The sequence below is a fragment of the Synchiropus splendidus genome, chromosome 15, assembly GCF_027744825.2.
Source record: "Synchiropus splendidus isolate RoL2022-P1 chromosome 15, RoL_Sspl_1.0, whole genome shotgun sequence".
NCBI classification, from domain to species: Eukaryota; Metazoa; Chordata; class Actinopteri; order Syngnathiformes; family Callionymidae; genus Synchiropus; species Synchiropus splendidus.
Window position 1 is genome coordinate 2,378,845 of NC_071348.1, and position 27,179 is coordinate 2,406,023.

The 27,179-nt window shown below is 48.6% G+C and overlaps 4 protein-coding genes across 10 annotated transcripts in view; all 4 read left to right on the plus strand.

Moving 5' to 3' along the window:
* Positions 1–7,648, plus strand: part of cdk14 (cyclin-dependent kinase 14) — a 28,449-nt gene extending 20,801 nt beyond the window's left edge. Inside the window, exons 13-15 of one of the 3 annotated variants that reach the window (XM_053887232.1) lie at positions 37–176; positions 262–404; positions 5,234–7,648. In XM_053887232.1, coding sequence (XP_053743207.1) covers positions 37–176; positions 262–377 — 256 coding nt within the window. In that variant the 3' untranslated portion in view covers positions 378–404; positions 5,234–7,648. The remainder of the gene's footprint in view (positions 1–36; positions 177–261; positions 405–5,233) is intronic. The other 2 variants (XM_053887233.1, XM_053887234.1) reach the window with 2 other exon arrangements.
* A 457-nt stretch (positions 7,649–8,105) lies between these two features.
* On the plus strand, positions 8,106–10,989 carry fzd1 (frizzled class receptor 1). Its single transcript, XM_053887231.1, has one exon. It carries the CDS (start codon positions 8,220–8,222, stop codon positions 9,855–9,857), a length of 1,638 nt encoding a protein of 545 aa, XP_053743206.1. The 5' UTR covers positions 8,106–8,219; the 3' UTR covers positions 9,858–10,989.
* A 4,077-nt stretch (positions 10,990–15,066) lies between these two features.
* znrf2b (zinc and ring finger 2b) lies at positions 15,067–19,838 on the plus strand. Of its 3 annotated transcripts, XM_053843636.1 has the most exons (5): positions 15,067–15,798; positions 17,026–17,121; positions 17,501–17,606; positions 18,076–18,159; positions 18,929–19,838. In XM_053843636.1, exons 1-4 carry the CDS (start codon positions 15,486–15,488, stop codon positions 18,131–18,133), a joined length of 573 nt encoding a protein of 190 aa, XP_053699611.1. In that variant the 5' UTR covers positions 15,067–15,485; the 3' UTR covers positions 18,134–18,159; positions 18,929–19,838. The 3 variants fall into 3 exon arrangements, with proteins under 3 accessions (XP_053699611.1, XP_053699609.1, XP_053699610.1); XM_053843635.1 differs by having other exon boundaries at positions 15,073–15,798; positions 18,076–19,836; XM_053843634.1 differs by having other exon boundaries at positions 15,069–15,798; positions 17,501–19,838.
* Positions 19,839–20,156: 318 nt separating this feature from the next.
* LOC128746528 (oxysterol-binding protein-related protein 10-like) lies at positions 20,157–25,228 on the plus strand. 3 transcript variants are annotated; one of them, XM_053843633.1, is made up of 12 exons: positions 20,157–20,446; positions 21,341–21,516; positions 21,670–21,740; positions 21,848–21,931; positions 21,991–22,228; positions 22,593–22,648; positions 22,999–23,154; positions 23,309–23,513; positions 23,847–24,033; positions 24,100–24,282; positions 24,560–24,713; positions 24,963–25,228. In XM_053843633.1, exons 1-12 carry the CDS (start codon positions 20,319–20,321, stop codon positions 25,005–25,007), a joined length of 1,683 nt encoding a protein of 560 aa, XP_053699608.1. In that variant the 5' UTR covers positions 20,157–20,318; the 3' UTR covers positions 25,008–25,228. The 3 variants fall into 3 exon arrangements, with proteins under 3 accessions (XP_053699608.1, XP_053699606.1, XP_053699607.1); XM_053843632.1 differs by having other exon boundaries at positions 20,158–20,446; positions 23,309–23,783; XM_053843631.1 differs by having other exon boundaries at positions 23,309–24,033.
* The last annotated feature ends 1,951 nt before the right edge of the window (positions 25,229–27,179 follow it).

Sequence of the window (27,179 nt, forward strand, 5' to 3'; positions counted from 1 at the left end):
AGGAATCTGAAATGGGTTGTCTTCTGTATTTCTCAGGCTGGGTTATGTGGACCATGCTGAGGAGTTGGCGTTTCGCTTTCTCCAGTGCTTCCCAAAGAATCGCCTGTCGGCCCAGGCGGCCCTTCACCATGAATACTTCCACAACCTTCCACCGCGGCTCTGGGAGCTGCAGGACAGTGCGTACACTCATGCTTCTCCACCATTAATGCAAACTCTGTGTCTCGGTGTTTAGAGGTGAAGCCTTGTCTCTCCTGTCGCCAGTGTCTTCTATCTTCACTGTACCAAACGTCAGGCTGCAGACGGAGAGCGGGGACAGCATACAGGTGTGTGCGCGCCGGAACAGCCAAGGAAAGGTTTCTACTGGCAGCAAGCACTGACCTGAGGGAGCAACCCGTCACCGCTGGGTAGGTACCTCGTGCAGGCGCAGGCATCTGCCACTAGGGGGCGGGGGTCCTACACCTGATTCAGTGGCGGCTGCTCCTTGTTATTGTCCCGGTCAGTCACAGGGATGCAGCATAGATTCCCATTCCAAACTCATTTTGTGTGGAAATGTTTCGGTAACGAGACACAAAGAGTTGAGGCCCACTGAGTCAGACTTGGGAGTCAGGGCCAAGTTAGTCTGTAGATTCACAGTCATCCACAGTAAGTCTGTGATTATTGTGTTGACGCTGCCAAAGTGAACAGCCTTCTGCTTATTTATCACTGAATAACCTTGTAAGAAGACGCACATTTCTTGGTTGCAATTCTGAGGATGTGTCATGTGACTTGAGAATGGGCACCATTTGTGCTGTTGGCACTGGTTGCATGGAAAATGATGCTGTTTTTGGCAGCCATGTTGGCTCCTCCCTCCACTCATTTAGCCAGGCAGGTTGCTGTCTGTGTTGGATCCACTCTCAGATACGTATTTGGCTTTGTGTGTGTGTGTGTCAGGTGGGGGGCGGGGGGCATTAGGGAGCCATTAGCATGTAAAGAAGTGGTCACCCAGGTGCAAGCAGAGCTGGGACTGGGCTCATTTCCTGCCCAGTTCTCTCAGAATCTAACGCTGTCTGAGTGTGTGACGTGGGTCTTTGTTCCGGCCGACGGGCCCCGATCAGGCTAATCCTCCTGCACACATTGTCATTAATGCACGGGCCGATAAGTTTAGCGCCGCACACACACACATACACGTCCCATGTCCCAAGCCTCACTACTCCTGCTGCCTTTTCTTTGTGCCCACACTTGAGTCTGTTGTCTCCTTCAGACTTTTTAAAGTTTAGCACTTGCTAAGGAGCTGGGGGCGTGTCTGTCAGGAGCGGGCTGGGTTCCTTTGTCTCCACCAGCATTATGTTCTTGATGCGAGTGGCTCCAGATGGAGTCAGCAGTGGCAGCGATGGCGGACAGCCACTCTGTTCCCGATGGGCAGCCTTTGTGCCTTTTAGGAAACCCAGTTTGGTTTCCAAGGAATGTGAAGGCTGCACTGACTCCCAGCAACGGTGAAGCAACACGATATCTGGAGAGTGGGAGAGGAAGAGGCGGGGCCTGAGGGCAACGGTGGGACTGGAAAGCTGGGTCAGAGGAGAAATGGGGCGCAGAAAGGGTGTGTTGGCTGTTGCACCGCATGGTTCTGCATTATTCAACAGAGGAGCTGATGCAACGTGGGGCTGAAGGTTGGCAACTGCTGCGACTCTGGTGCCAACCAGGCAGCTTGCTGAGATATCAGCCGGACGGATTGGTCATGATATCCACCAATCACATCATGTAAACAGCTGTTATGTGAGGGGCTGATGAGGCTTCATGAAGCCTCAGAAGTAGTTACGGGTAAATGAGGCACCATAAAGCGTTTAGACACAGTGACACACTGTGTTGGTACTGTGTTGATACTGACACCTGCTGGACATTAAAAGTCCCTGCAGGCGACTGAATTGATTACCTACTGTATATAATAATATCAAATAAGTCTTTGCATGTGAAAACGATGTGGATGAGGCTTGTGGAATTTTTATTCAAAAAAGAGGTTTTTCCAATGTTTTAAATTTTCTAAATTAAATTATACCTTGAAATTTATTTGAATTAGAATGGAAGGCAAGTTGAAAATCGGAGACAAACTAGGTAAAGACTGAAATAAATCCATGATTCTCTGATAGGAGATCAAGATGGTCCCACACGTCAGACACCTTGCGTTTCCCTTGGAGCTGCTCCTTAGATCCACACAGACATTGACAAGGAAGCGTGAGATCAGATTGTTTCAGCAGTTGCATCCTGTTGACAGGTGCGCTTCCTTATCGACACAGTTTGGCGCGTTTTGCCGGGTCGACACAGTCATGTGACTGTCTGAAAGCGGTACGTGCACAGACAAAGGGATTGCTCAATGAGCTCAGCGTGTGCGTCGGTGTTGCAGGACCCATCAGGACTCAGAAGCACATGACTGTGGGAGGAGCCTATAGCCCAAGTTAGCCTTAAGCTCAGATGAGCTCGACCGTCCAAGTGTCTCGTAGTTGTTTGATCCAAAAATAGTGTTGTTATAAGCCTCATATATTGTGGGAACGTGCGTGACTGCACCCACCAGCAGATGGCGCACTCCAGATACTGGAGTGAAGGTGAGTGTTTAATAACGAGTGTGAGGTCCCCGTTCAGATCATCAGAGGCTGCATGAAGACGTGTTGGCAGCCAAGCAGTGGAGCAATCCTTGTTGGATGGAGGGACTTGGTGGTAACCAGGCAGAAGCTTCTCAGGCCGGCCTTGAAGGTGGCGCGGGTCTTTCCCTCCTTCTCTTCCTGCTGCCAGATGGCTCTCCCTAATGAGCCTCGCTCGTGCACCACCTTCCTTTTTGCATCATCCAAAAGCCGGAGAAATGAATTCCTACTTATGTGCGGCAGCTCTGGAGCTCGGCTGTCGCGCGGAGAATGCTAATGACTGGGCGGCTTCATCAGGCTGCAAATGAAACCATGACCGTGAGTCGAGCGAGTGACTGAACCAGGAGCTCTGACCCTCGGAGTTTGGCTCCGTCACACAATGACCTTGGATGAGTGCCAACCAGAGTCCTCTTCAATATAACATTTCTTTCTTAAAAATTGGCTCTGTGTCCTGATCTCAAACAGGAAAAAAAAACTTCAGTGAGAAACCTCACTATGTATTAAAGAAAATCCCCGTCTAATGTTATTAATGATGATGGCACATTTTTGCTTCATGTATGCGAATGGAATAAAAAAATGTCCCATCTGGCTGTACGTCCTGTTCCATGAACTCCATATTAAGACCCCACTACGTTAAAATACGTGTGTATGTGTCAACTGCATATTAGCCTGAGTTGCACCCATTAGTTATTACAGCAGTGAGAGTCATTACAGTGTAATAACAGCTGATCAATACCTCATGGTTGATATCATTTTGAGGAGCTGTTTCTCAGGGTACGGTGGCTGCAGCGTGAGGGCTTTGTCCCCCTGTGGTCCCTGAACCAACCCAAGTGCCCCGCCCCACAGGCCCTCCCTGATCTTCCCATGCCCCAGGCTGGCAGACCCCACCCCTATCAACCCTCCCACCCCCCACATTGTTCCACTTCTCATGGCATGTATTAGTCTTTTCGGCTCTTTTCTCCTCAGACCGGCACTGACCCCTCCCTGACACCCCCCCCTCGCCCCCTGCTCCTTTTCTCTCTCTCTCTCTCTCTCTCTCTCTCTCTCTCTCTCTCTCTCTCTCTCCCCCTGTCCATGCTCTCTGTTGCACCGGTCGGTCAGAAGGAGCCTCTGGATCAGTTGTGAAGCTTCTCAGAAAACGTGCTCATGTGCTGCAGAGCACGGTGGTTGGGCAGGATGAGGTGTGTGGCTGAGCTGGTTGAACTGAGGCTGGCGAACAAGAGAAAGGATGGCGAGGCAGCTCCTGCATTATTCATGCTGTTGGATAAGGTTTCATTAAAAGTGCTGCTCAGCATTGTGGAGAGGATGAATGTGTGTTTTGCTTCGCCTGTCACTGCCTCATTCATGTTCACCATGCTCCACTTATCAAAGCGCTCCTCACCCCTCCCACTCTGCCGGCCACATTAGCATCCAGCCTTGTGAGGACTGTGAGCCAAGGATTCCAGAAGGAAGATGGCTGGAAGGAATTGATGCGCCAGTCTGGAAGGTGCTCCTTCGCTCGGTGCTTCAAAATATGGGAGCAAACAGTGAATACTTCTTATGATCTCCACACGGATGTTGCGGCCTTTTGTGTTGCCGCTGTGAAGACGGAGTGTGTGAAAGTGAAAGTCCTTACTTTAGTGTCACAGTGTGAGACGTGTGTATGAGCCGAGCGAGAGTCGACTCCGAACAAAAGGCAGAAAATCCAGTGAATGATGCAGCGCTGCATGACCTGGAGGGAATCCAAGAGACACACACACACGTGCGCCAGTACAGTGCAGTGATTTCATGCCTGGTTGTTGGCTAACAAGGGCTTTTGCTTTCTGCTCAGCAGGGCTTCTTATTAACTGTGTGTGTGTGGGGCTTGTTTCTTGACAAGGTGCTATGTTTGTGAGGACCGTATGACATTTGTCTGGACCCCATGAGGTTAAGCCCCGATTTTGAGGATGAAGACGCCAAAATAACTGGGTGATTCTAGCTGGGTCTCACTTTGGTTCAGAGTCCTGGCTCATATTTGCAATCTGTTTTGGATGGTTGGGTTTGCGGTGATTGGCTGGGGAAAGGGTGATGAGAGTTCCCCGCAAGCAGAGAGATGTTTGTAACCTCTGCGATGGACTTGAAGCTGCGCTGCTCATAGAGGGAGGCACATGGGGTCTGTGGAGGGCAGGGTGTTCGGTCACCCTCTTTCTCTCAAACAGTGCGTTTGAGACATAAATCTTTTGTGCATCCATCTGTCTTGAGCGCAGTTTTATTTGTTCTTTTTCACACTTTTTGTCACTCAAATCTTTATTGTTACTACTGCACACCGAAAGTCCTTTGAGTGGAACAAGTGCTGGTGTAGTTTTGGACAATAACCCTGCGGGTGGAAATTGTAATGCTTAAGTCTATGCTATGCTAGTCCGTAGCTAGCATTCTTCTTCATTCTTCTTCGTCGTACTGGAAATAAAAGTCGGCTTGCACAAGTCTGAAACAGAGGGGCAGGAAAAGATTAAGAGAAGAAGCAAGAGCAGACAGGAAGTCGATCAAAAATGGGCCTCAGTAGTGTAGAAAGAGTTGTGCGAGTTGTGGCCCGACAGTCGCTCACATGCGGTGAACCTGATCCTCTGCTGCACTGAGACTGTGTCCTTGCTTTTGTCTTTCAGGTCGCTGCGGTTTAAGACGACGAACATCAAGAAACAGAAGAATCACAGATATTAATGAAGCAAATTATTTATTATCTCCACGGCGTGTGTGTGTGTTCGTGCGTGCATGACAGTCAAAAATGGGCGAGTGGCTGCGTTACCCACCATTTTTCATTTTTCTACGGTTTGAAAGATCCGAGTGTCTTGGTTAAAAGGGATATTCCAATATTCTGCATTGTGTTGTTGTGTTTGAACTAGCCTCCTCTTTGAGAATGCATATTTACATGCCTCCTATAATCATGTATGAACAATGTAACGGACAGTTTTACCATTGCTTCTAACCATAAGGCATTTATTCATCCGTACTGCAGACAGGTGGCTCCATGGGCAGGAGGACAGGGTCTTCTGTTGAAGACTAGGACTGTTGACGTTGCATTGAAATAGTACTTCTTTTTTGAAATACACTTATATTCCAGTGGATAGAGAGTGAGGCCACACGATTCCAGGAAGAATTTGAGACTCTTATTCCGGTTGTTCCAAAGGCCTGTAGCCGTTATGAACTCAGTGGTATTGTTCTGAACCGGACTCTCATCGACGTCTGAAGCAATATTGCTCGGTTGAATTCAGAAGGTGCTGGATCATTTCCCCTCCAGGGGAGCACTTCCTCTCACACGAGAAAAACCTTCTCTGAAAGCCGAACAGAACTAAAGCAAACCTCTCCTGTTCTTCTCCTCCTCTGATAATGTGGTGATTCCGTTGCAACAAGTGGGTGGAGTCAAGGGTGCAAGAGTGATGCAATACACTGTGCGAGGGAATACTGAGAACAGGCAATAGACCAGAGTGGTGCTTCCTTTGTGCTGCATCCAATGACGGAGATGAAGATGAAGTGAAGGACACCATGGAGGAGTAGATGCCCGATGCCACGCTTGTTTTGGGGGGGGATTCTTGTGTTATATGTACAAATAATATAGAAGCATGAATATTATCGTCCATCAATCGAGTTGTTTATAGTCAGCAAGACATGGACTGAAGCAATAACACTATTGTTGATGCTGTATCTCCTGATGCTTCGCTGGAACACGCCCCCCGCTGACCACACATCAGGGTTCAGGACCTTGGACAGCACTTATGAGAAAGGCCAGGGTCAGTGTGAGCTCAGAAAATAGGACTGTTTCATGAAGCCTCATAAGTGCATCACTAGTACAGGCTCTTATTGCTCCAATAAAATGTGCGAGTTGCTTTAGTAAACTATGATTGGGACTAAAAATATTAATAGCCAATGAGGTTTCATGAAGCCGTGTCTGCTTTTTTAGAGGCCCCTAGATGGCGCTGTCTGCTTTAAAGTAGTTGGATTTGAACAGCCATTTGTATTAGACGTCCATTGAACCACACAGCACTTCCTATACAACTCTGGTCACTGACGCTTCATGACGCTTCCTCACCTCAAGGCTCTTTTCAGGACCTTCAGGTGGAGGAGCTTTTGAAAGCACTTTAGAGAAGCTACTGTACATCAGTGCTAGATTCCGGCTGTGTACTTGCTCCTCCCTTCCTGATGACAGCTCTTACTATACATGAAGATATCTGCTCTTGTTTGATGCTGAAAGCCGTGCTGGTTATTGTCTCCCAGTCAAGCTTCACTCCAGAGTCTGGCGACTGATATGTAAACAGTTGCTCCTCAGTGTCACCTGTGCAGCGCAGATAGCATCCAGCTATAAAAATCACTCAGGCTTTTGTATCTTCAAGGGACTGAGCACAGTGGTAGAGTCAAAAACAATATTTTTGTGATGTGTCTGGATGCTGGCTGGCAGCGTAGCTCCCCTGACGTCCGCCGGCTCCACAGGGTGTCGGTTTGACTTTTATTGTCAACTAGAATAAAGTGAAGTCCAGTGAAGGTGAAAACTCGTGATGAACTTGCACATGACTGTGGTGGAGTACTGTGGTAGGAAAAGAACAAATAATGTCAACGCCAACGTTTTCAAACTGAATTCTTATAATGGAATTGGTGTGAGATGAAGTTTGTTCTTTCTGTTTCTTTTGCACTGAAGAATGTCGTTGTCACAGGGAGTCGCTGCGTCGTACGAAAACAATATAAGATTAACAGTCACATGATTTGTTACACCATGTTGATGTAATTATGGAAGATATAATGTCCTTCTGTAAATGTTGTTCATGTTTTATGCTGAAAATAAAACTCCATTATAACATGTCTTTGATGCCTGCTGTGCTTGATTCATTTCAGCTGGGAATACATTTACATGACCAGTTGAATGAATGTTTTGTTTTATTTTCGCTTGTCTTTGCCAGCTATGACAAATACTTTTTGGGAAGTAGCTGTTTCCTGTATTTAAAATCAGCTGCAGAAAAAAAGACAAACATGGTTTTATTTCATTTAATGGATCCATTTGCCACGATTGAAGAAATTGGCCTGGTTAGTCCCAAAATAAACAGTTCAAACCTTGCGTTCTTTTGTTTTTTTTTACTGAGTGAAAAGCATCGGTTTGGTCCTCTGAGATTTGGCAGCTCTTCCACTCCAGCTTTTCATGCCAGCAGCAGGAGAGGAGTCAACTGAAATGAACCCCTGTAAATATAAGAGGAGGGGCGGAGTGGCGTAAAGCTGTCGTTCTGCTCAGGAAATGCGTCAGAGAATGAGCTGCATATGTAGGAAACGCCAGTGAAAAGTGAAGTTAAATGTGACGGGAAGCCTTAACTGGTTCGTCTCAATACAATCCGTAATGTTTAGTCCGGTGTACAGATTGACTTCTGAACGCTTCCGCTTTTATGCTGAAGGTTCCGGGCGGATGTGTTGCTGTGGGCGCTTGCTGACTTGATGGGCAGATTCGGCGGTGATCACGCAGCGCGGCGCAGTCTGAAGCTGCGCGAGCGGTGACGCTACTCCTCCTGGGCTCGCACTGATGTGGACCTCGGTTTGGTGCTGAAAGTGGGATGTTGCTTGCTTCATAAGCGGAGGAAAGAGGGACGCTCACCCTGCGAGGTTCTTTTCCCAGCGATGCTTCTGGAGGTGTTTTGGCGCGCTGTGCTCCTGGCTGCGTGGACGCGCCCGGGGTTCGGGCAGTTGGGAGGCGGGGAGCGGGGCATGTCTGTGCCGGAGCACGGCTTCTGTCAGCCCATCTCCATCCCGCTGTGCACGGACATCGCTTACAACCAGACCATCATGCCCAACCTGCTGGGCCACAGCAACCAGGAGGACGCGGGTCTGGAGGTGCACCAGTTCTACCCGCTGGTGAAGGTCCAGTGCTCCCCGGACCTCAAGTTCTTCCTGTGCTCCATGTACGCGCCAGTGTGCACGGTGCTGGAGCAGGCGCTGCCCCCGTGCAGGTCCCTGTGCGAGCGGGCGCGCCAGGGCTGCGAGGCGCTCATGAACAAGTTCGGCTTCCAGTGGCCCGACAGCTTGGCCTGCGAGTCCTTCCCGGTGCACGGCGCGGGGGAGCTGTGTGTCGGCCAGAACATGTCGGACCGAACCGAGAGCGATCACCGCGGTGCGCACCACACGGACCGCGCGCCTCCCGAGCCCCGCGGCGGGTACTTCCGGTGCCCGGCCTCGCTCGGGATGCCTCCCTACCTGAACTACCGCTTCCTGGGGCAGGAGAACTGCGCGGCTCCGTGCGAGCCCAAGCGACCTCACGGGATGATGTACTTCACCGAGGAGGAGCGGAGATTCGCCCGGATTTGGATCCTCATCTGGTCGGCGCTGTGCTGCGCCTCCACTTTATTCACGGTTTTGACCTATTTAGTGGACATGAAGCGGTTCAGCTACCCCGAGCGGCCCATCGTCTTCCTGTCCGGCTGCTACACCATGGTGTCCGTGGCTTACATCGCAGGATTTTTCCTCGGGGACAGAGTTGTGTGCAACGACAGGTTCGACAATGACTTCCGAACTGTGGTGCAGGGCACCAAGAAGGAGGGCTGCACCATGCTCTTCATGATGCTCTACTTCTTCAGCATGGCCAGCTCCATCTGGTGGGTCATCCTGGCGCTCACCTGGTTCCTGGCCGCGGGCATGAAGTGGGGCCACGAGGCCATCGAGGCCAACTCGCAGTACTTCCACCTGGTGGCGTGGGCAGTGCCCGCTGTCAAGACCATCACCGTCCTAGCCGTGGGACAAGTGGACGGCGACGTGCTCAGTGGCGTTTGCTTCGTGGGCATCAGCGACGTGGACGCTCTCCGGGGCTTTGTTCTGGCCCCGCTGTTCGTCTACCTCTTCGTCGGCACCTCCTTCCTCCTGGCGGGATTTGTGTCCCTGTTCCGCATCCGGACCATCATGAAGCACGACGGCACCAAGACGGAGAAGCTGGAGAAGCTGATGGTGCGCATCGGGGTCTTCAGCGTGCTGTACACCGTGCCCGCCACCATCGTCATTGCCTGCTACTTCTACGAGCAGGCCTTCCGGGAGCAGTGGGAGAAGAGCTGGATCAGCCGGACGTGCAAGGCGTACGCCGCCCCTTGCCCGGCCCAGAATCAGCCCAGCCTCAGCCCGGACTTTACCGTCTTCATGATCAAGTATCTCATGACTCTTATTGTGGGGATCACGTCTGGGTTCTGGATCTGGTCTGGAAAGACCTTCAATTCATGGCGGCGCTTTTACACGCGAGTGACCAACAGTAAACATGGTGAGACCACGGTGTGAGGCCCAACTCTGAGGCCTCTTTTCACCGGACATATGTTTTCTACGTCTATATTTGTATTTAAAGATGTTTACATCTGGGAGAGTTTTTTCTAGTGGTTCAGATGATCCGGACGAGCCCCGGGGTCTCCTAACCTGACTTGCTGTGGACACCACTGCCAGGGTTCCTCATCCAGCTGGTGTTTCTTTGATCACCCGGTGTGTGAGCTGCCTCCATCCTAAGCAGAGTCCCATGAAAGCCATGTGCTTCCCTCTTATGCTCATTAGGCAGCTGAACGTGTGTCTGCTGAGCAGCCTCTGTGTGTGTGTGTGGGTTCTTGTATTTCTATCTTTGCGAGAACCTGTATGAGTTTTTAATCAACAGAGTGAGGACATTTGGCACGTCCTCTCTTTGTCAAGCTACAGTTTGAGAGTTGAAACTACAAAATAGCGGGGTTATCACTGGGTTTTAGTTTGGTTCAGAGTAAAGTTTAGCCATTTGTTTTAGATGGTTAGCTTCAGGGGGAGAGGCTGGGGAAAGGGTTATGTCAATGACGGTCCTCACTAAGATAGGAAGACAAACGTGTGTGTGCGTGTGCTCTCGAGAGAGTGGGAACTCAGGTCATGGGGGTGTGTGTGTCGCTGACAGATGGCTGCTCTGCACCTCAGGCCCCTCACTTTAAACATTCCTTTTCAAATAAAGCACAAGTGAAAGGAACGCAGTGGTGTTGTGGTGCTCATCTGTGTGTGTGTGTGGTGCTGAGACGGACCTCTGCTGGAGTCATGCTGCCTGTTACCAACCCTAAAGAAAAACTTCTGGTGCTCATGAATTTATTTTCCTTGTTTCCCTTCATGGCTGCAGAGAAGGGCAGTTTATTGTTTAATTTCATTTTCAGTCAATAACTGAGTTCTAAACTGGAAAAGAACTTTTAATGATTGTTATTTCTTATTCGTGCTTTCAAAATGCATAATATTATATTGAATGGTAAATTATGAGAAGATGGTGGTTTTATTTTTTTTTGTTATTATTTTATCATTTTAGTTTTATTTATCTAGTTGTCTATCAATTCCATCTGTGGTAGTCAGGCAGCTCAACATGGAGTTTCAAGAGCTTGGGGTCATGAGTTGAACTGTTTTAAATTTCACCCCTGCTTTAAATCAGGCAATAATTTTGAATAAATATTTTTGAATAATACTTAATTTATTTTATCAAGTCAATATTTTTACAAACATATTTGTATATGGTGGGAAAATAACTTTTATTTGCTTAAATATTTTTATGAAATTGATTATGATCGCCTGTATGTATTTGTTTATATTCCTCCTATTTACTAGGCGGTAAAACATGCCAATTTAAAGGCAAAAAACGACATTTTAAATCAAAGTGTTTTCTTTTTTTTCCCTGGAGAAGATCTGCGCCACTGAAAGTGACTCGGCGACCCACTTTTGGGTCCCGACCCACCAGTTGAGGACCCGGGATCCAGATGTCTCCCATGAGAAACGGGTCCAGAGTGACGTGTGTCCTGGACCTGCAGCTGCGCGTCAATCACCCCTGACACCTGCGCATGACTGACGCCATGTCTGATGCCGCCTGTCACTTCGACACCCACAAGCCGCCGCGCCGTCACATCCTCGTCTTTCACCTGTCGCTTTCTTATCTCGTGTCAATCTTTGCCTGCTGGCGCCACGGCGCGCGCTCTTGCGTGAAGAGATGTGAAGTCAAACGCCGGTTGGTTCCCGAGCTGCGCCTCTCCCCGCTGCCGCGCGCGCTCCTAACGAACTGCCTCAGATTCCAGCTTCGATGAATAGACGAAAGTGCAGGGAGGAGGGTCATTTAGGTGAAAACCCAGGTCGATTCATGACCGACCAACTCGTCCCGGCACATTATCTGTATCACAGCGATGCTTATGAAGTCTTTTAAAACACGGAGAAGAATGTATCTTGTGCGTCCATTAAACGCCATTGAAACACACTCATTCCACAATTATTGTTTTAAACATTATTTATTTATGTCTGTGATTTCGTTCTGTTGGTCCAGGATCAACGGCAGCAGCGGGGGACCTGCGTCTCGTCTCGGGTCCTGAGGCGCTGACGCTCCCTCGGCGGAGGGCGCGGTGAGCCGTCCTCAGTTACCAGTCCACAATGAAGCAGGGCGCTTTCAGGTCAGGTGTCGGATCCGCTTGCGCGTCTCTGTGTTGGGACCTGTGGGAACGAGTGACGAACACGACGCTTAGTTTTGTTTCTCTCCGCCTGAAGCCTCCACGACAGAAAACAATAGCACTCCTGCTCACACACCCTGCTCCGTTCACCTCCGACAAAGAAGTCCGAAAACGGAATAATGTAAAACACAGCAAACCGATCGCTAAAATAAATCAAATCCGTGACACTTCACACATTACAACAGAATGCCGACGTCACAAGCGCTTCCATCAGTTCGGCGCGAGTTCGATACCTGGTCGAGGAACTTTTTGTGTTTTAAGGAGTCGTCTGTTTTTGGAACTTAAGTGAATGTAACATTTAATAACCGACATCCAGCTGATAAACACTTATCGTGTTGGTGAATTGTTTTCCTGAACTAACTGGAAATGTTGGTGCTGCAACTAAAAAGTTAAGTTCCTAAAACTATGATTTAAATGATAACCAGACTTGAGCAGGATCAGACAACTTTGCTTGTTTCGTTGTAGGTGAGCTCCATGTCAATGGGTGACAAAGTGACGACTCTGGGGAAATGGATGAAAGTTTTTTCTGGTCAATAGTGAATGATAAAGGTTCGTCACACCACCTTCCCATGTACAGGAATGTCAAACATTGATCCACCTCCAACAACTGCGCTTCCAAACCGGAATGTAGTTGCTAGCACGGCCATTTTTGTAGTTCTAGCTGCTGCTTCTGAATAACAGAGAGCGTTTCAAATGAGGTGGCCATTTTGTGAACATTGTCTGAAAACGATTTCATAAATACGAGCGTTTGAATTTGTATTTTGTCGCAAAGTTACTCAGACAATGTGAGATTTGATCATTGAGGACAACAAAGAACACAATAGGGCCCCTTTAATGCTCCGCTGAGGTTATGATGTCCACATGGAACTGTTTGCTGTCTATCTATCTGATCAATGGAAGCAGCCGCTGTGGCCACATGGTCACTAGGTTATTGGTTTGTGCTGCTTCACTGAGCTTTGCCTTTAAGTGCTTTTCAACATATTTAAAGATCAAAGGCCACACTCGCCAGAGCATCTTTAATCACCTCCTTTGCCGGAGGCAGGTGTGTATCGCCTGTGTGTGTGTGTGTGTGTGTGTGGATATGCAAAGGGCTGCTGCCACCTCCAAAGATAGCTGGGCTGACATTTCCATTGACTTTGATGTTGATAATCCCCCACGAGTTCCCCAAAGCTAACGATATTTGTGTGTGTGTGTGTGTGTGTGTGTGCACATGTATGTGTTCCAGCCCTTGAGAGTGACTGCTGAGTAGAGCTATGTTCATCAAGTTATCAGTATTCACCTTTTGAAAACATTGTTTCAGACTGGAAAGTAAAGTGATTTCTGGATTTATTGTTCGCACCAGCATCGTAACCCTGGAACGAAGATGTCCAACTGTCCCAAAACAAAATGAATCCTTTGCAAAGTTAACTGCTCACAAAATATGAGCTGACAGGAAGTGACCAGAAGAATGGGGCGGGTGGTAAAAGGAGGAGGTAGATGACATGTAGGAGGATGAAGAGGAGGACGAGGTGGAAGAAAACAATCCCACAACTCTGACTGTGTCGACAGTTTTGCTCTCCAAAGGCCTCATCGCTGGAACAAAGTCTGAGGCGACGGAGCCGGTCATGTTTACCAACACAGCAGTGTAAATGTACTTATGGTGTTCCTGTCTCCATTACTGTCGTGGCCCTGGAACTTCATTCAGCCGAGAGCAACAGAAGGTCACAAAGGTTTCTAGATCCCTATGACTTTGAGGGGAACAGCTCCAGAGGGAGGACGTGAGGCCTATACTGACTGGCTTCTACAGTAACGTCTGAGTAATTATAGTTTTGTGTGTGTTAACATGCGTCATAAAGTGTGCTTCACATTTATCTGTGTGGGGAGGGAGAGTTGAAGACTGATCCGGTGGACACTGCCGAAACATGTCCTTCATTACTCACTCTTTATTTATGATTTCTTTTCCACGGTGAGTTGAACATACATCAGGATGGTGATGTCCCAATTAGACCATCAGAGCTCAGCATGGTTCCACAGTCATGTGGTCTGGCAACCGTGACATCACACCATCAGCTCGGTGTGGCGTCATTGTTTCCACAGATCACCAGTGAAACACCTTCATTCGAGACACTTGGACAGGCAGATTAGAAAAAGGTGCGGTGGAGGTGACCGACTCAGCAACCTGCCCAGTTGCCTGTCAGTCTTTTGGAATTCCAAGAATTCAAGATTCTTGTCCGTATCAAAAACACACCAAACCCCTGCTGTTCTAAGCCAGAGTCACAGAGATGTTGTTTTTGCCATTCTTTATCTTGGACTCATAAAATAATATAATCATTAATAAACCATGTACACCAGGCTTAGTATGAATGCAACACCATTTTCTGTGCTGTTTAAAATACTTACACCGTTTATACATAAAAGAAGGAAAATAAAGAAATATATATGTCCTGCATCTTATTACAACCAAATGAACAGATGAAACGCAACTCCTGTAAACCAGACAGACAAACTCCACGGCCGTCCATCACGGAAGACGGCAGGCCGTAAAGTGGCGATGTCGTAAGGCGTCTGAGCCAGGTGAAGTGTAACACTGCCCCCTGCCGACATCACCCGATCATTACTCCTTAGGTGCATAATTATCTCACCGCTGGGGGAAAAAACCACCGACATGCTGTTAAAAACAACCTATTTCCACTGTGTATCGAGTGTAAAGTAATTTCTACGAAGTAAATGCGTGTCAAAGCGATGTTTAATGGACCATTACTAACATTGTGTCTCCGTAGTCACACGGAAGTTGTTTTATTTCTGGAATTCGATTGAATGTCACGTAAACAAACAACAAAGAAGACCTTTCCATTATATAACCCACCCGCTGTTTACATTTTCAAGCGCGCGTTAATAAATGAGACTCAACAGTGCAAAAAACAAAATAGGAGTTTGGTTGCTCACGGGACCGATGCTGTTGCCTGTGTTGCAGCATAAACGTCCATGGCTTGAGCAAAACATGGAAATCGATCCTCACGCAAAGCCCGCAAAGGAAAGTTGTGGTCATGCTTTTATTCTGAAAGCTGGGGCCGGAAACTGTGTTCGCTTCTGCTTTGTGTCGCGGCCGCTGCTTTTTAACCTTTACGTCCGTTGTGTCAGACGACGAGCCGAGGTGATCCGCGCGTCAGTGGCTGGAGTCATGGCGGGTGGGACAGTGAGTCGGCCTCGGCCAGGAGGGTCCACAACAGTCGGAAGGATCTGTGTCACCTGCCGCTGCCTCCCAACTCTTCGTTGCTGAACACGACTGTGACGATTGGACAAGTTTCACCGGCCGCTGCTTCCTGCAGATGAACTTGACAGAAACGGACACCAACATCATGTTCGCGCTCATCTGGTCCCGGTCCCGCTCGTCGGACCGCATGAGGGCGTGAGTCCGGCGCGCTGTCCGCTCCAGTGGCTGCAGTCCCTCGCCATGGGTGCGAAGCAGAGCAGCTCGCCCTGCAGCGCGGCTGCCGACGGACGGAGCAGAGCCTACTCCGGCTCGGACCTGCCGTCCAGCTCCTCCACCACTGACGGGCCGCGGAGGACCGACGCCAGACATCCCGCGGATGGAACCTCAAGCGCCAGACAGGACATGGGCGCAAGGGCGAGGGCTGTGGTGAGGTCGGAGTCCAGGATCCACCCCGGGACGGATGAGGGTGCGGAGAGTGAGAGGGCAGAGGCGGCTGGACCGCGGCTGATGGTGGGCTCGCTGCCCGCTCACCTGTCTCCTCACATGTTCGGAGGTGAGTGCGGTCCAGCAGAAACATCTCGTTGAAATGTGGCCATGAACCTAACGTGAGTTTGTTGAACCGTCTGGTATCACACCTCATCGGCAGGAAGTGAAAGAACGTCAGTGAGCCAAACATCTGCTTTTTTGAAAACACTGAAACCGCACTGTAACATGGCTCAGTTCTTCTACTTCCTAAGGCGCCTGAAAGCGTTTAAACGATCGTCTTTGTGTCGGCACAACTTCCATCATTCACTTATTATTCATGTTCTGAATCCAACACAGCTACAGTAAAAGGATCCACCTTTGATTTACATCTTCAACTGCCCAGTTAATGATCATCTAATTGTTCTTTATGCCAGTGCCACAACACAATGCAAATCACTTTTATAATTTGTCTATAAAAGCATCACATTGAATTTATGTTCTGCATGTGTAACTAACCACAACTTTATTAAGCTTATTATGGCTTTGTTAGCAGAAGTCAAAGGATGTTAGAGCGCCACCTGGTGGGCTCTAGAAGTGAGGACACTGTTTCATGAAGCCTCATCAGCTAGAAGGTGCTTTGTTTCCTCTGAGGTCCAGCTCCAGGGGTTCGGGAGGAGGATTTCCAACTGTGTGCCACACTGCTACAATCATCCGACTGTTGTTGCCATGACACCTGTGTGTGTGAGGAATGGTTCTGAGATCAATCAGTCCCGCCTGTTGTGACCTGGTTGCTGATGGAGGCGTGTCACTCTGCGTTAGCTCTAATCTGCCCTGATGAGCTAAAGTGGTGGCCTCCTAATCCCCGTCCCTGCGCTCCACTGGAGCGGCAGCCTGAAGGTCTCACAGGTGTCTGAAACAGACGTGTCCCTGCTCTGGCGACACGCTGTATAAACACAGGTCTAATGTCAAGTGACATTTCTCATTTGTTTGGAGTTGTCTTGTGCTAAATTTGAACTGGACGAGCAAGTGAGCAACTGTGTGGTTTCATCCAGAGGAAGACACACCACAGACTGCTCTCAGGACTGAAGGAGGGAGGAGGAGCTGAGCCCTGAGCTAGCTCTGCTCTCACTGACCTCATGCGTGTCGTGCACTACCCTCACACACCTCTCTGATGCTCCTGACTTCCTCCTCTAGAGAGACACTGTGCAACCCCTTCTCTTCCTCCAGCTGAGGTCACCAGCAGCAGTTTGGTCTTGGGTGAACCAAAGTGTCATAACTTAAGTGTTGTATTGAGCCGTGGCTTTGCTCTTCTCAGGCTTCAAGTGCCCTGTCTGCTCAAAGTTCGTGTCTTCAGACGACATGGACCTTCACCTGGTCATGTGTCTAACAAAGCCCAGAACAACTTATAACGGTGAGTAAGAGCCGTCTGACAATGATTCACTCGCGACTAGTCAATGATTGTTGACCTTCTTTGATCCCGACACACAAAGTTCACATTCAAGTCTGCTCTGTCCCGGGTTTTGCCCAGCCTCAGATCTGCCATATCATTATGACCAGCAGGTTATTGGGCCCTAACTGACCCAGCGCTCTTCTGTCCCTCATAAGAAGATAAAAACCTGATTAGTCGGCAAAACATGACCAATTCCGGGGGCTCCAACATCAGCAAAGTGTTGTTTTCATTCTTCATTCAGTGCTCAGCGTCTCGTTCAGCAGCCAGTGATGATCAGTGTGACGTGCCTTGCTGGATGGAGGGTCCTTATCCTTCTTGTTGTCCCTCTCTCCTCCTCTAGAGGACGTCCTAAGCAAGGATGCTGGAGAATGTGCCATCTGCTTGGAGGAGCTGGAGCAGGGGGACACCATCGCTCGGCTGCCTTGTCTGTGCATCTATCACAAAGTGTACTACACTCACTTCCCATTCGTCTCCAGAAAGCACTGTGCCGTGTCTCGGGGGGTAATGTGGGGAATTGAGTCGGGAATTTCAAAAGTAAACAGACCTCGCGGTGACGGGAAATTGATGAAGACGCAGACTCAGGAGAAGAGACTGAATTAGGTTAGCGACGCAACATTAGCTATAGATGCAGTCCAGTAGTGAAGCACAATAATAATAATAATAATAATGAGTGAGAGCCTTAACTTGGGTCAGTGGTGATGGGCTGGTGAGGCATCACGCCTCCTGCTGTAAAATTTTTAGATTTGAAGAAGCATTTCTGTGACATCATTTTTACACCTGGAGCGCCATCTACTGATCTGGTAGATCAGTCTTGCAATGTAACAGAGATGAAGCAGTGAAGAGGCGAGTGCAGGCAGGGTGGAATCAGGACAGGCTGTTGGGGATGGTTTGATTTTCGTTTCTTCTTTTGAACAGATGCATCGACCAGTGGTTTGAAGTCAACAGGACGTGTCCCGAACATCCTTCCCATTGAAGCTTTAATTGCGCAGGACATTACAGGTGACTATGTTCCAGACCGCGTCCTCCCTGACCCCGTATTGCTGGGATAGACTTCAGTGATTATGGACAGAAAAATGAATTGACTTTTCAATTTCCTTGTGGATTCTGCGACCATTCTGTTGTGTATTAAGTTCTTGCACCAAAGCTCAAGCGATATCTGAATGTGGATTGAGGGGATGCTGGACACGGTGACCACTGTGAAGCGCCCACCAATCCAAATGTGACAGCTCTGCTGCACAGCTTCCACAGATGGTTCTCTTCCTCTCTATAGCAACCAGTGACCATCAGTGCCTTTGGTGCTGTTCACCCTCAGCTGCTGCTGCTGCAGGAGCTTGAGCTAGGACCTGCATCCGTTAGGGACTATCAGGTCAAACACCTGGATTAACGTTTTGCATTGATGGTGCCAAATAACTGTGGACACACACAAGACCCTGTTTTCATCATTATTCACTGATAGCATGACATGAGAACAACCACAGCTCTGAGATCTTCATGCTCCAACACGTTGGAATCGACCCGAAACTTTCAGGTTAATCGCCCTATATGACGGGCGGGTGAGAGAGTGGTGTCTGTTGCTGTTGGTCTGTGTGTCAAACTCAAGGCCCGAGGGCCGAACCCATCCCATTAGGTCATTTTATGTGGCCCACAGGAGCTTCTCTTGATGAATCCGTAGGGAATTTGAGGAAAGAGGAGGAGGCGGAGTCTGTGGTGAGGCTTTGATTGTGTTAGATATGTTTGTCCCCTTGCATGACTGAGTTATACTCCCCAGGTGGAAGGGCCCACCTTCTGTCGTGTAACCACGATGCACTGGAAATGCTGCTGCGCCCCCACTTCTCACACCAGAAGTACAAACTGGAGGCAAGTGTGACTGCAGCAACATTTAATTTAAAGAACTGATCTTCTTTTGTGGTGCTTCTTAAAAGTGTTGATTTTTAAATGTGAGATACCAACCTCCCGGTCAGTGGCTCTGCTCTAATGTGGGGTTCATTACTGAGAGAAGTCCATCGGACTCAGTCGGTTCATTTAGAAACCAGTGTCTGAGTCCGTTTGAATATCTAAACAAGAATGAGCAGCGATATTAAGCCATAACTGAGTGTCATGAATGTGGAGCTTTAATAATTGTTGCCAACCAAAATGGCGGCTCTGTCGAATATGAGCTGCAGTTTTACTCCTCAGCACTTGAGCTAATCTTGAAGTTTCAGTAGCGATGGGAGCATGTATGAATGCTAACCTGGAGGCCACCACTAGAGGTCACTGAATCATACCAGCAGCCACTGTAATACCTGCATTTTCCACCAAACCACTGAATCTGAGCCATTAGTAAATCGTTTTTATTTGCATCCTGGACGTGAAATACAAAAACAAACAATGTAAACAATAGATTTTAGATTTTTGCTGTGTTTTATCGTTAAAACCTTTTTTATATTTGCTCCAACAGCACACCTGTTGTTTGCATTTGAACAATGTGTTTGTCTGTCCTCCTCTCAACAAGGCTGTGCTCTGTTTGACGATGGGTCTTGTAAAAGCACTTTCCTTTTTTATTGAATGAGAAGAATAAATAACCAATTCATCTTCATCTCTGAGCACAAAAACGGACTTCTGTTGAATGTACGGGTGTCGCTTGAGTTCAGAATAAACATCATGTAGATTTTATTTAAAATATGTCAAATAAATGGAAATTTCACGCCATTGTAGCTTTGCTTATTTAAGTGAGTTCCAGTCAAGCTCTATCCATCCATCCATCCGTCTGTCCGGTCCCTTCAGTGGGCCGTCGAGGGGCGGCGGTGTGTATATGATGTTAGTGAAATGACATAACGGGCTGATATTGCGACCATCAGTGCGGATCGCGAGGGGCGACGATCAGGGATCTGCTTGCTCTTCTACTGCATTATAGATCGAATGAGTCGGGCTGACGTAGGAGGATCCGGGGGAGGAGGGGAGTGTGACCAACCCGGGATTTCCAAAAAAAAAAAAGAAAAACACTATGACGTCATCGACAAAACGATGACAAGGTGCAGCGTAGTTCGCAGATCGCTGCTGTCCTCGAGTCGCGCACTGCTCTACCGATCCTGCGGTCCGGTCCGGTTCGGCATCATCGGCCGCGAGGGCTGCAGCATGAACCGCTGACGCTCGAGTTTTCGAAGAGCAGACGAGGAGCAATGGACGCGTCACAGCGCAGCGGTGGGACTGGGATCAGCGACGCGGAGCTCGAGCCCACAGCTCGTGACCGGAAGCTCGAGGGGCTCCTGAAGAAATACACCAACCTACTTCATGGATGGCAGAGTCGGTGAGTCGATCCCATTGAATCTTCATCACTTCTGCGTCGTCCATGGCTCACCTGCCTCAGCGAGAGTCACAGTAGGTGGGTGTGAGTGTTCCGGAAACTCAGAATGAGTCACCCGGGTTCAGGACATCCCTGCGGCCGCCACCCCTCTTCCCTCACACCCCTCCATCCAGCCCCCGCCTTTGTTGCGTTGTGGCTTCAATCTCTCAAACTTGTGTCACGTCAATTCACAAGATGACTCGTTCAGAAGTAACCTGCCAATCATCCTTTTGTTTGGAATCCCAAATGTATTCCTACTTTAATTCATATTTTAGTTCGTGACTGAACCAAGAATGTTTGACGTGGCCACATCACGTGGTCTACATGGAAATAAGAACACATATTATCAAAACAAAAAAAACCCACAAAAAAAAACAGTAAAGTGAAGACAAAGGTGTATTCAGTATGTGAAGTTTATAACTCGCCATTCACCACAGACAGTTTTCACCGATTTGGTCGCCATAAATTGGATTTTCAGGTCACTTTGATGTGCGTCCAGGCTGGTGAAACGAGGTCAGGTTGGGAATCCTGGGACGGGTGGGCTTTCTGCACGTGTGGATTAGTGCAATCATCATCCAGCCGTGGCAAGCACATCTGGGTCTGAGCCGCGCAAGCTTGTCCGCCTCATGAGGAACTGTCAAAGATTGGATTTCATTTTCAGATCATGGCTTCAGTCACGTTTTTCACATCCCTATTCTTCTATTTAGGAGCAGTCTGATACTGAATTATGTTCACTGAATTTGTCTGCATTAATAAAAAGCAGGATGGGAGCTAAACTGGCGACCGACCTGCTTTGTGTATGATTTGAAATCAACAATACGAGATGAGGACACCAAACATTGTCTCATGCATTGACAGATTTTTTGTGCTGGACAAAGAGCTGAGCCAACTCCACTACTACCTGAATGAAGCCAGTCGATGGGAGAGAGCGCCGAGAGGCTCGCTCTCTCTCCAAGGGGCCACTGTGGTTACCAGCAGCTACCCACACATGTTTACCGTCCAGCCCTCTGTCGGAGCGTCCTACAAACTCAAAGGTAATGCTGGTTTCTCACTGTAAAACAGACACAAATAAACGAGGGAAATTTTGGAAATAATGTGTGAAACTAAAAATGTGGACAAGACCGTGTCAAAAACAATATTAACCATGTTAATAATACATGTTTGTCTTTTCTCCATGTTTCCTCAAGCCTTTGGGCCAGAAGAGCAGAATCTATGGATGACCCAGCTCCAGTTGTGCTCTTCTGATAGCAGAACCAAGGTAAGCTCACAACTTCACAGCACCATCTTCAAGGGGGTGGGGGGTGAATGAGTGAATGGTCTTGCACTGGCATGGATCAAGAAGATGAGTTTCATTTGTGCATGCAGGGGGGGCCCCACCATCCAGAGAAGCTGAGGAACGGTACTGATGACCAGCCTCCCCCAGATGAAGCAGCAACTCATGCAGAGGAGGTAGGAAAACAGGAGCAAGTGGGTCTTGCTTGAGGTCAGTGCTGTGCTCTCTTTTGAAGGCCACCTCTGCTGTGCTGAGTTGCCTGAGAGACTGTCTCAGTTTGCGGCCGCACAGCCATGACAACAATCCTGGGCTCACCACCAGCCTTGGTTCTGCAGATGCAAATGACACTGAGCTGAAATCGGTGAATCCGCAACTCCAATCCGACGCGAAGCAAGTCGACCCTGCGAATGCTGGGAGCAGAGGCGGAGCTCAAGAGTGCGTCCAGCGGAAAGCTCCAGTGTCTGTCTTTGAAGGTGAGTTTGAGAAATGGGTTTCCACCGGGAATTTCCAGAATGTGTTTGAGGATTTCATTGTTCAGAAAACCTGTCTGTGATCTGCAGAATGAGGTCAGTGATTGGGAGGTTGAGGGAGAAGCTAGTGCAGGTTAGAGGTCAGGGAGAGTGAACGAAGGAGAGGGACAGTACCACAGAGCTGGTGAAGGAAACTGCATGGAAGTGTGATGCATGTGCTGAGGAAAACCACTGGAGGACCAGGCCACTCAACAGTGAGGTCCTGGAGAGTGTCAGGAGGGTTATGAGGGGGCTCCAGGACGGTGGCACTGAAGTGGCGCGATGCTGCAGCTGATGACATCTTTCTGAATTTCCATTTGCCTTGCAGATAGTCAACCTGGCTCTCCGCCTCTCTCCTCCAAATTCCTGGAGTACCAGAAAAAGGTAATGCTGACCCATTTCCTGATGTAATATTTCAATAAAAAAGGATTACTCAGCGTAGCTCTTCTGCCTGTGGCTGTCCTTCAGTACCATTGACCCGATAACCTGCAGAAACGCCTGTCCTATACTGCCATCTTTTGACAGGAACTAGTATGACAGCACTAACTATCATCAGAAGCATCAGAAACACCTCTCGGTCCACTTGCCTTCTCCCATCATGCCTCTGTAGGCGACAGTTAGAGGGCGTTTATTACTGTGGACCACTTGAATGTCTCATCATTTCATGTATTTTTCCTGTAAACTGACTTATTCCCGAACATGAGCTGAAGCATTTTTCTCCCTCACATTTTCAGGCGCAACAGCCCATGGGTCTGGACACCATAGATCCCAATGACGAGAGCACTGACCTGGAGGATAATGAAGAGGAAGACTTGGGTGGTCTTGATGATCAGCAGAGCCTCATTCAGCATCTTCTTTCACAGCTGAAACTTGGAATGGATCTCACCAGGGTGGGCACCTTCCGCTCGCCTCACAGTCCTCCGCAAGATTCGGGCATTTAGGCTTAGTTTAGTGAGGAGGAGCTCGGTTTCCTTCAGTGCAACCCTCCCCGTGTGGGTTATCTTAACGTAGCTCCCATAAATTTACATCTCTTTCTTTGAGCAGGTGACCCTCCCGACTTTCATCTTGGAGAAGCGGTCTCTACTAGAGATGTATGCCAATTTCATGGCCCACCCCGACATCTTCCTGTCCATCTCCTGCTGCCGGACCCCGGAGGAGCGCATGGTCCGCTTCGTGGAGTACTACCTGACAGCCTTCCACGAGGGCAGGAAGGGCGCTGTGGCCAAGAAACCCTACAACCCCATCCTAGGTGAGGTGTTCCGCTGTTCCTGGCACGTGCCTGAGAAGCAGGCCCAGGCTCCTGGGACCGGCTGGTCCACAGTCCCCCACTCAGCTCAGAGCACCGGAGGGAGCTCGGACTGCTGTAAGGTTTGGTTCCTAGCTGAGCAGGTGTCTCACCACCCGCCCGTGTCGGCCTTCTACTGCGAGTGTAAGGAGAGAAAGATGTGCATCAACGCCCATATATGGACCAAAAGCAAGTTCATGGGCGTATCTGTTGGGGTCTCCATGGTGGGTGAAGGTAAGCACCCCAGCGCCGTCAACATGAGTGGGATGTTAGAGCTGCTGCTCTTCTGTTTTGCAGGAGTTCTTTATCTGGCAGAGCATGATGAGAAGTATGTGTTCACGCTACCATGTGCCTACGCCCGCTCCATCCTGGCGGTGCCCTGGGTGGAGCTGGGGGGTAAAGTCTCCGTTAGCTGTGCCCAGAGTGGGTATTCTGCTGCAGTAACCTTTCACACCAAGCCTTTCTGTGGAGGAAAAGTGCATAGGTTGGTGGCCACGTCCTTCCAAGTGGGGAGGTTTAGCTGAGACTTAACTTGGTTTGTGCTCCTCAGAGTGACGGCTGAGGTGCGGAACAACACCACGGGGAACGTTGTGTGTAAAGCTCAGGGCGAGTGGAACAAGACCCTGGAGTTCACCTCCAGCAGTGGAGAAAGCAAAGTCATTGACACGTCCAAGCTCCCGGTCTATAAGAAGAAGATCCGCCCGCTTCAGAAGCAAAATGAAAACGAGTCCAGGTGAGAGGGGCCGGTATGAACAAGGACATTTCTTCATGCAGTGGTCAGCTCCAGCACAGACATCGCTCGGGTCACCCTCCAGGAGTAGTTTGAAGAGTCTATGGTGTTGATGGATCTGAAACCTGCTCACTATTGCTCTCCACTGCGATCCAATATCAACTTAAAATGAGCAGCGTACGACCCCTTAAAAAGACATTTATTCTCAGTGAAGTTCCTGTTAAAAAACCTCACGTGGGCTAAGGCGAAGCTCGGAAAGCTAATGTGAGATTTCTTTCAGGCGTATTTGGCAACATGTGACATCATCTCTGAAGGCGGGAAACATGGATGCTGCGACAGAGCATAAACGCCAACTAGAGGAGCGACAACGCCACGAGCTCAAGCTGAGAACAGCAAACAAAGCAGAGTGGAAGCCCAAATATTTCAAGAAAGAGGCAAGCACATTTCAAAAGCCTACTTTAATAGGACAGAAAGATGAGTCAAAATAAACACTGTTTATGCAATGTTGCCATTTTTATACTCATTTCCCATATGAAATGACTCATTCTTCTTACAAACATTTATTTATTTTTTGCATTTTCTCCCAAAATGTTCTCACTCACAGACAGTTTGCATTATGTTACTGCAAAAATGCAAACCTGGGACTACGTTGGCTTCATCCGTGTGTGTGTGTGTTCCCTCAGGGGGAGGGCTGGGTGCACCATCGCCCGCTCTGGAAGGCTCACTAATCATCAGGACCCGGGGGGTTGGATATAAGACTGACCAGACCAACACTGAAGCCCTTTCTCTCCATCTGCCCTCATGTTCCAGCTTAAATGGCTTGACTTAATAGCTACACTTTATACAGCTCTTTGATTCTCATGTATATTCCTGTGGATATTTACATGGCATTTTGAGCAGAGCTTAAGTATTGATGCTGCTATTTTGATATCAGAAGAAATAAAGACTATCTCACCTTATTTCTGGGTTTGAGAATGATTGTGTTTTAAATCAAAGCCACTAATGGTTGTCTGTTCCTGAAGGGAAGGTGTGCGCAGAAGGGTGCAAAACCCAAACATGCTGCCTAACATTGATGTATTCACCAGTTCAACTAGTGATGAACTACACATGACAGAATGAGTTTTATTCATCATAATGTCAATCATTTTATGGGTCAGAAATGGAGACTATTTTGGCCTCCCTTACATCCATGTACCAAATACTTCAGCAGACAGTTGTTGATTCAGCTGTATTTGCCCAGGCGCCATATCCAAATAAAATAAGATACAAGACACGCCGCAACTTAAAATGACCTCAAGAAACGCCTTGCTCTGAGCCTTAAAATGATTCGCGCGGCTCTCACTACTGGTTCTTACCAGCAGAGGGAGAACTCGCGGGAAGGCCACCGTCTTCAGGCAAGCGCGACGTGTGTGGTCAGTCCCTGTCACACTGGTCTCGTGGGTTCGGTGAGGGCGCGCAGAGACAGGCGTAGCCTGGGAGGGCGCGCAAGACACAGGAGGCTTTAACTGGTATTAAAATCAGGCGGGATGACACAACACAATTCAGTCATTGAGTTGAGTGACGCCTCATGCAGTGGGTTTTTAGTGGCAGCTGGGTGATGTGTGTGATCCGGCTGTGGAACACGTGGTCCACCTTCTTACCGGACCTCTAAATCAATACAAATATACTGTCTGCAGTTCAAGCTCAGTTAGGGTTGATGAGAAGTTTGGTCATGTGTGAGCCTGTGACCCGTGCCGTCTCTGACTGATCCAGGATTATGAGAGCAGGAGCATTTGAGCTGTTGTGATACAGTTTATTATTTCGTTATTGACTGAAGATTCTTTATCATGACGGGAAGATCTGTTGCGCTATTGAAGTTTTATGACCTCCACCAATCAAGGACTGGCGTTGTTGAGTAACAGTTCCTATCTTTATGAATACAGTGGCTCAAAAATGGGAATTTAACCGGAATGTTGGAGGTTTGCACTTGGAAGTCGACTTGAATCAAGCTTAACCTGGAGTTTGTCAGGTTCTCTTTCAGCCAAGACTGGTACAATCGTGCAGTGTCCCTTTGTGAAACTACATCCTTTTTAATAGAAGGTGGTGGCACAAAAAAAGCCGATATGTTTGTTAGTTTCCACCAAGACGTTTTGCAGTTGGCAACACCAGCCTCCTGTGGATGGCAGTCCTCAACAAATCGTCCGTCTTCATCTCTCCGACTTCCTCATCTTCACTTCTCTTCCAGTCTCTCTCTCTCTCACTCCCACACTTCTCCTCCACCACCGCAGACATCACGGTCCCCTCGTCTGTCAGTCTGTCCATCACCATGGCAAACCAGACTGAAGACTGTAAACTACAGAAGTCAGACTCCGGACTTCAGGAGATTACAGTCTTAATAATCTCCATAAGAATTTGTTCGACAAACTCCGGGAAGAAGGAAGCAGAAAAGCTTCAAAACCTTGAAAGACGTTGACCAAACCATAAGAGTGCAGCGCTCGTGTTAGTTGGCGGTCATAAAGTAGGACACAGCGGGAAGCTCTGTTTTGGTGGGTCCCAGCTGCATCCGCACCATCGACACAGGCCACAAGCTGCCTGGGCTTCCATGAGTCGCCATGACTGTAGGGAAATGAACAAGTCATGGAAGGTCACACGACCCTGTGGAGTGGAAGAGTGGCATGTTTACAGAGTAAGGTGTCGGACCCATGGGAAACAAAGGCACACACGTGACCCTACACCCACAAACACACACACACACACACACACACGAACAGTCACGCACATGTGCGCACACTCGCTCACGTAAGCGCCTCAGGTTCACTGTCACGTTGGACCATGGCTGGCCAGGAAATAATGATGATGAATTAATGTTCAACCATGATACGGCTCTTTGACCAGAGAGGCTTGTGTGAGAATATCACTTG

Excerpts from the sequence above, each read along its gene's own strand:
- fzd1 (XM_053887231.1), top strand. The coding sequence starts at position 8,220 with ATGCTTCTGGAGGTGTTTTGGCGCGCTGTGCTCCTGGCTGCGTGGACG.
- LOC128746528 (XM_053843631.1), top strand. The coding sequence starts at position 20,319 with ATGGACGCGTCACAGCGCAGCGGTGGGACTGGGATCAGCGACGCGGAG. Across the intron at positions 20,447-21,340 it reads CTTCATGGATGGCAGAGTCG|ATTTTTTGTGCTGGACAAAG; the intron begins GTGAGTCGATCC and ends ATGCATTGACAG. Across the intron at positions 23,155-23,308 it reads TTGGAATGGATCTCACCAGG|GTGACCCTCCCGACTTTCAT; the intron begins GTGGGCACCTTC and ends TTCTTTGAGCAG.
- znrf2b (XM_053843634.1), top strand. The coding sequence starts at position 15,486 with ATGGGTGCGAAGCAGAGCAGCTCGCCCTGCAGCGCGGCTGCCGACGGA. Across the intron at positions 15,799-17,025 it reads GTCTCCTCACATGTTCGGAG|GCTTCAAGTGCCCTGTCTGC; the intron begins GTGAGTGCGGTC and ends TGCTCTTCTCAG. Across the intron at positions 17,122-17,500 it reads GCCCAGAACAACTTATAACG|AGGACGTCCTAAGCAAGGAT; the intron begins GTGAGTAAGAGC and ends CTCCTCCTCTAG.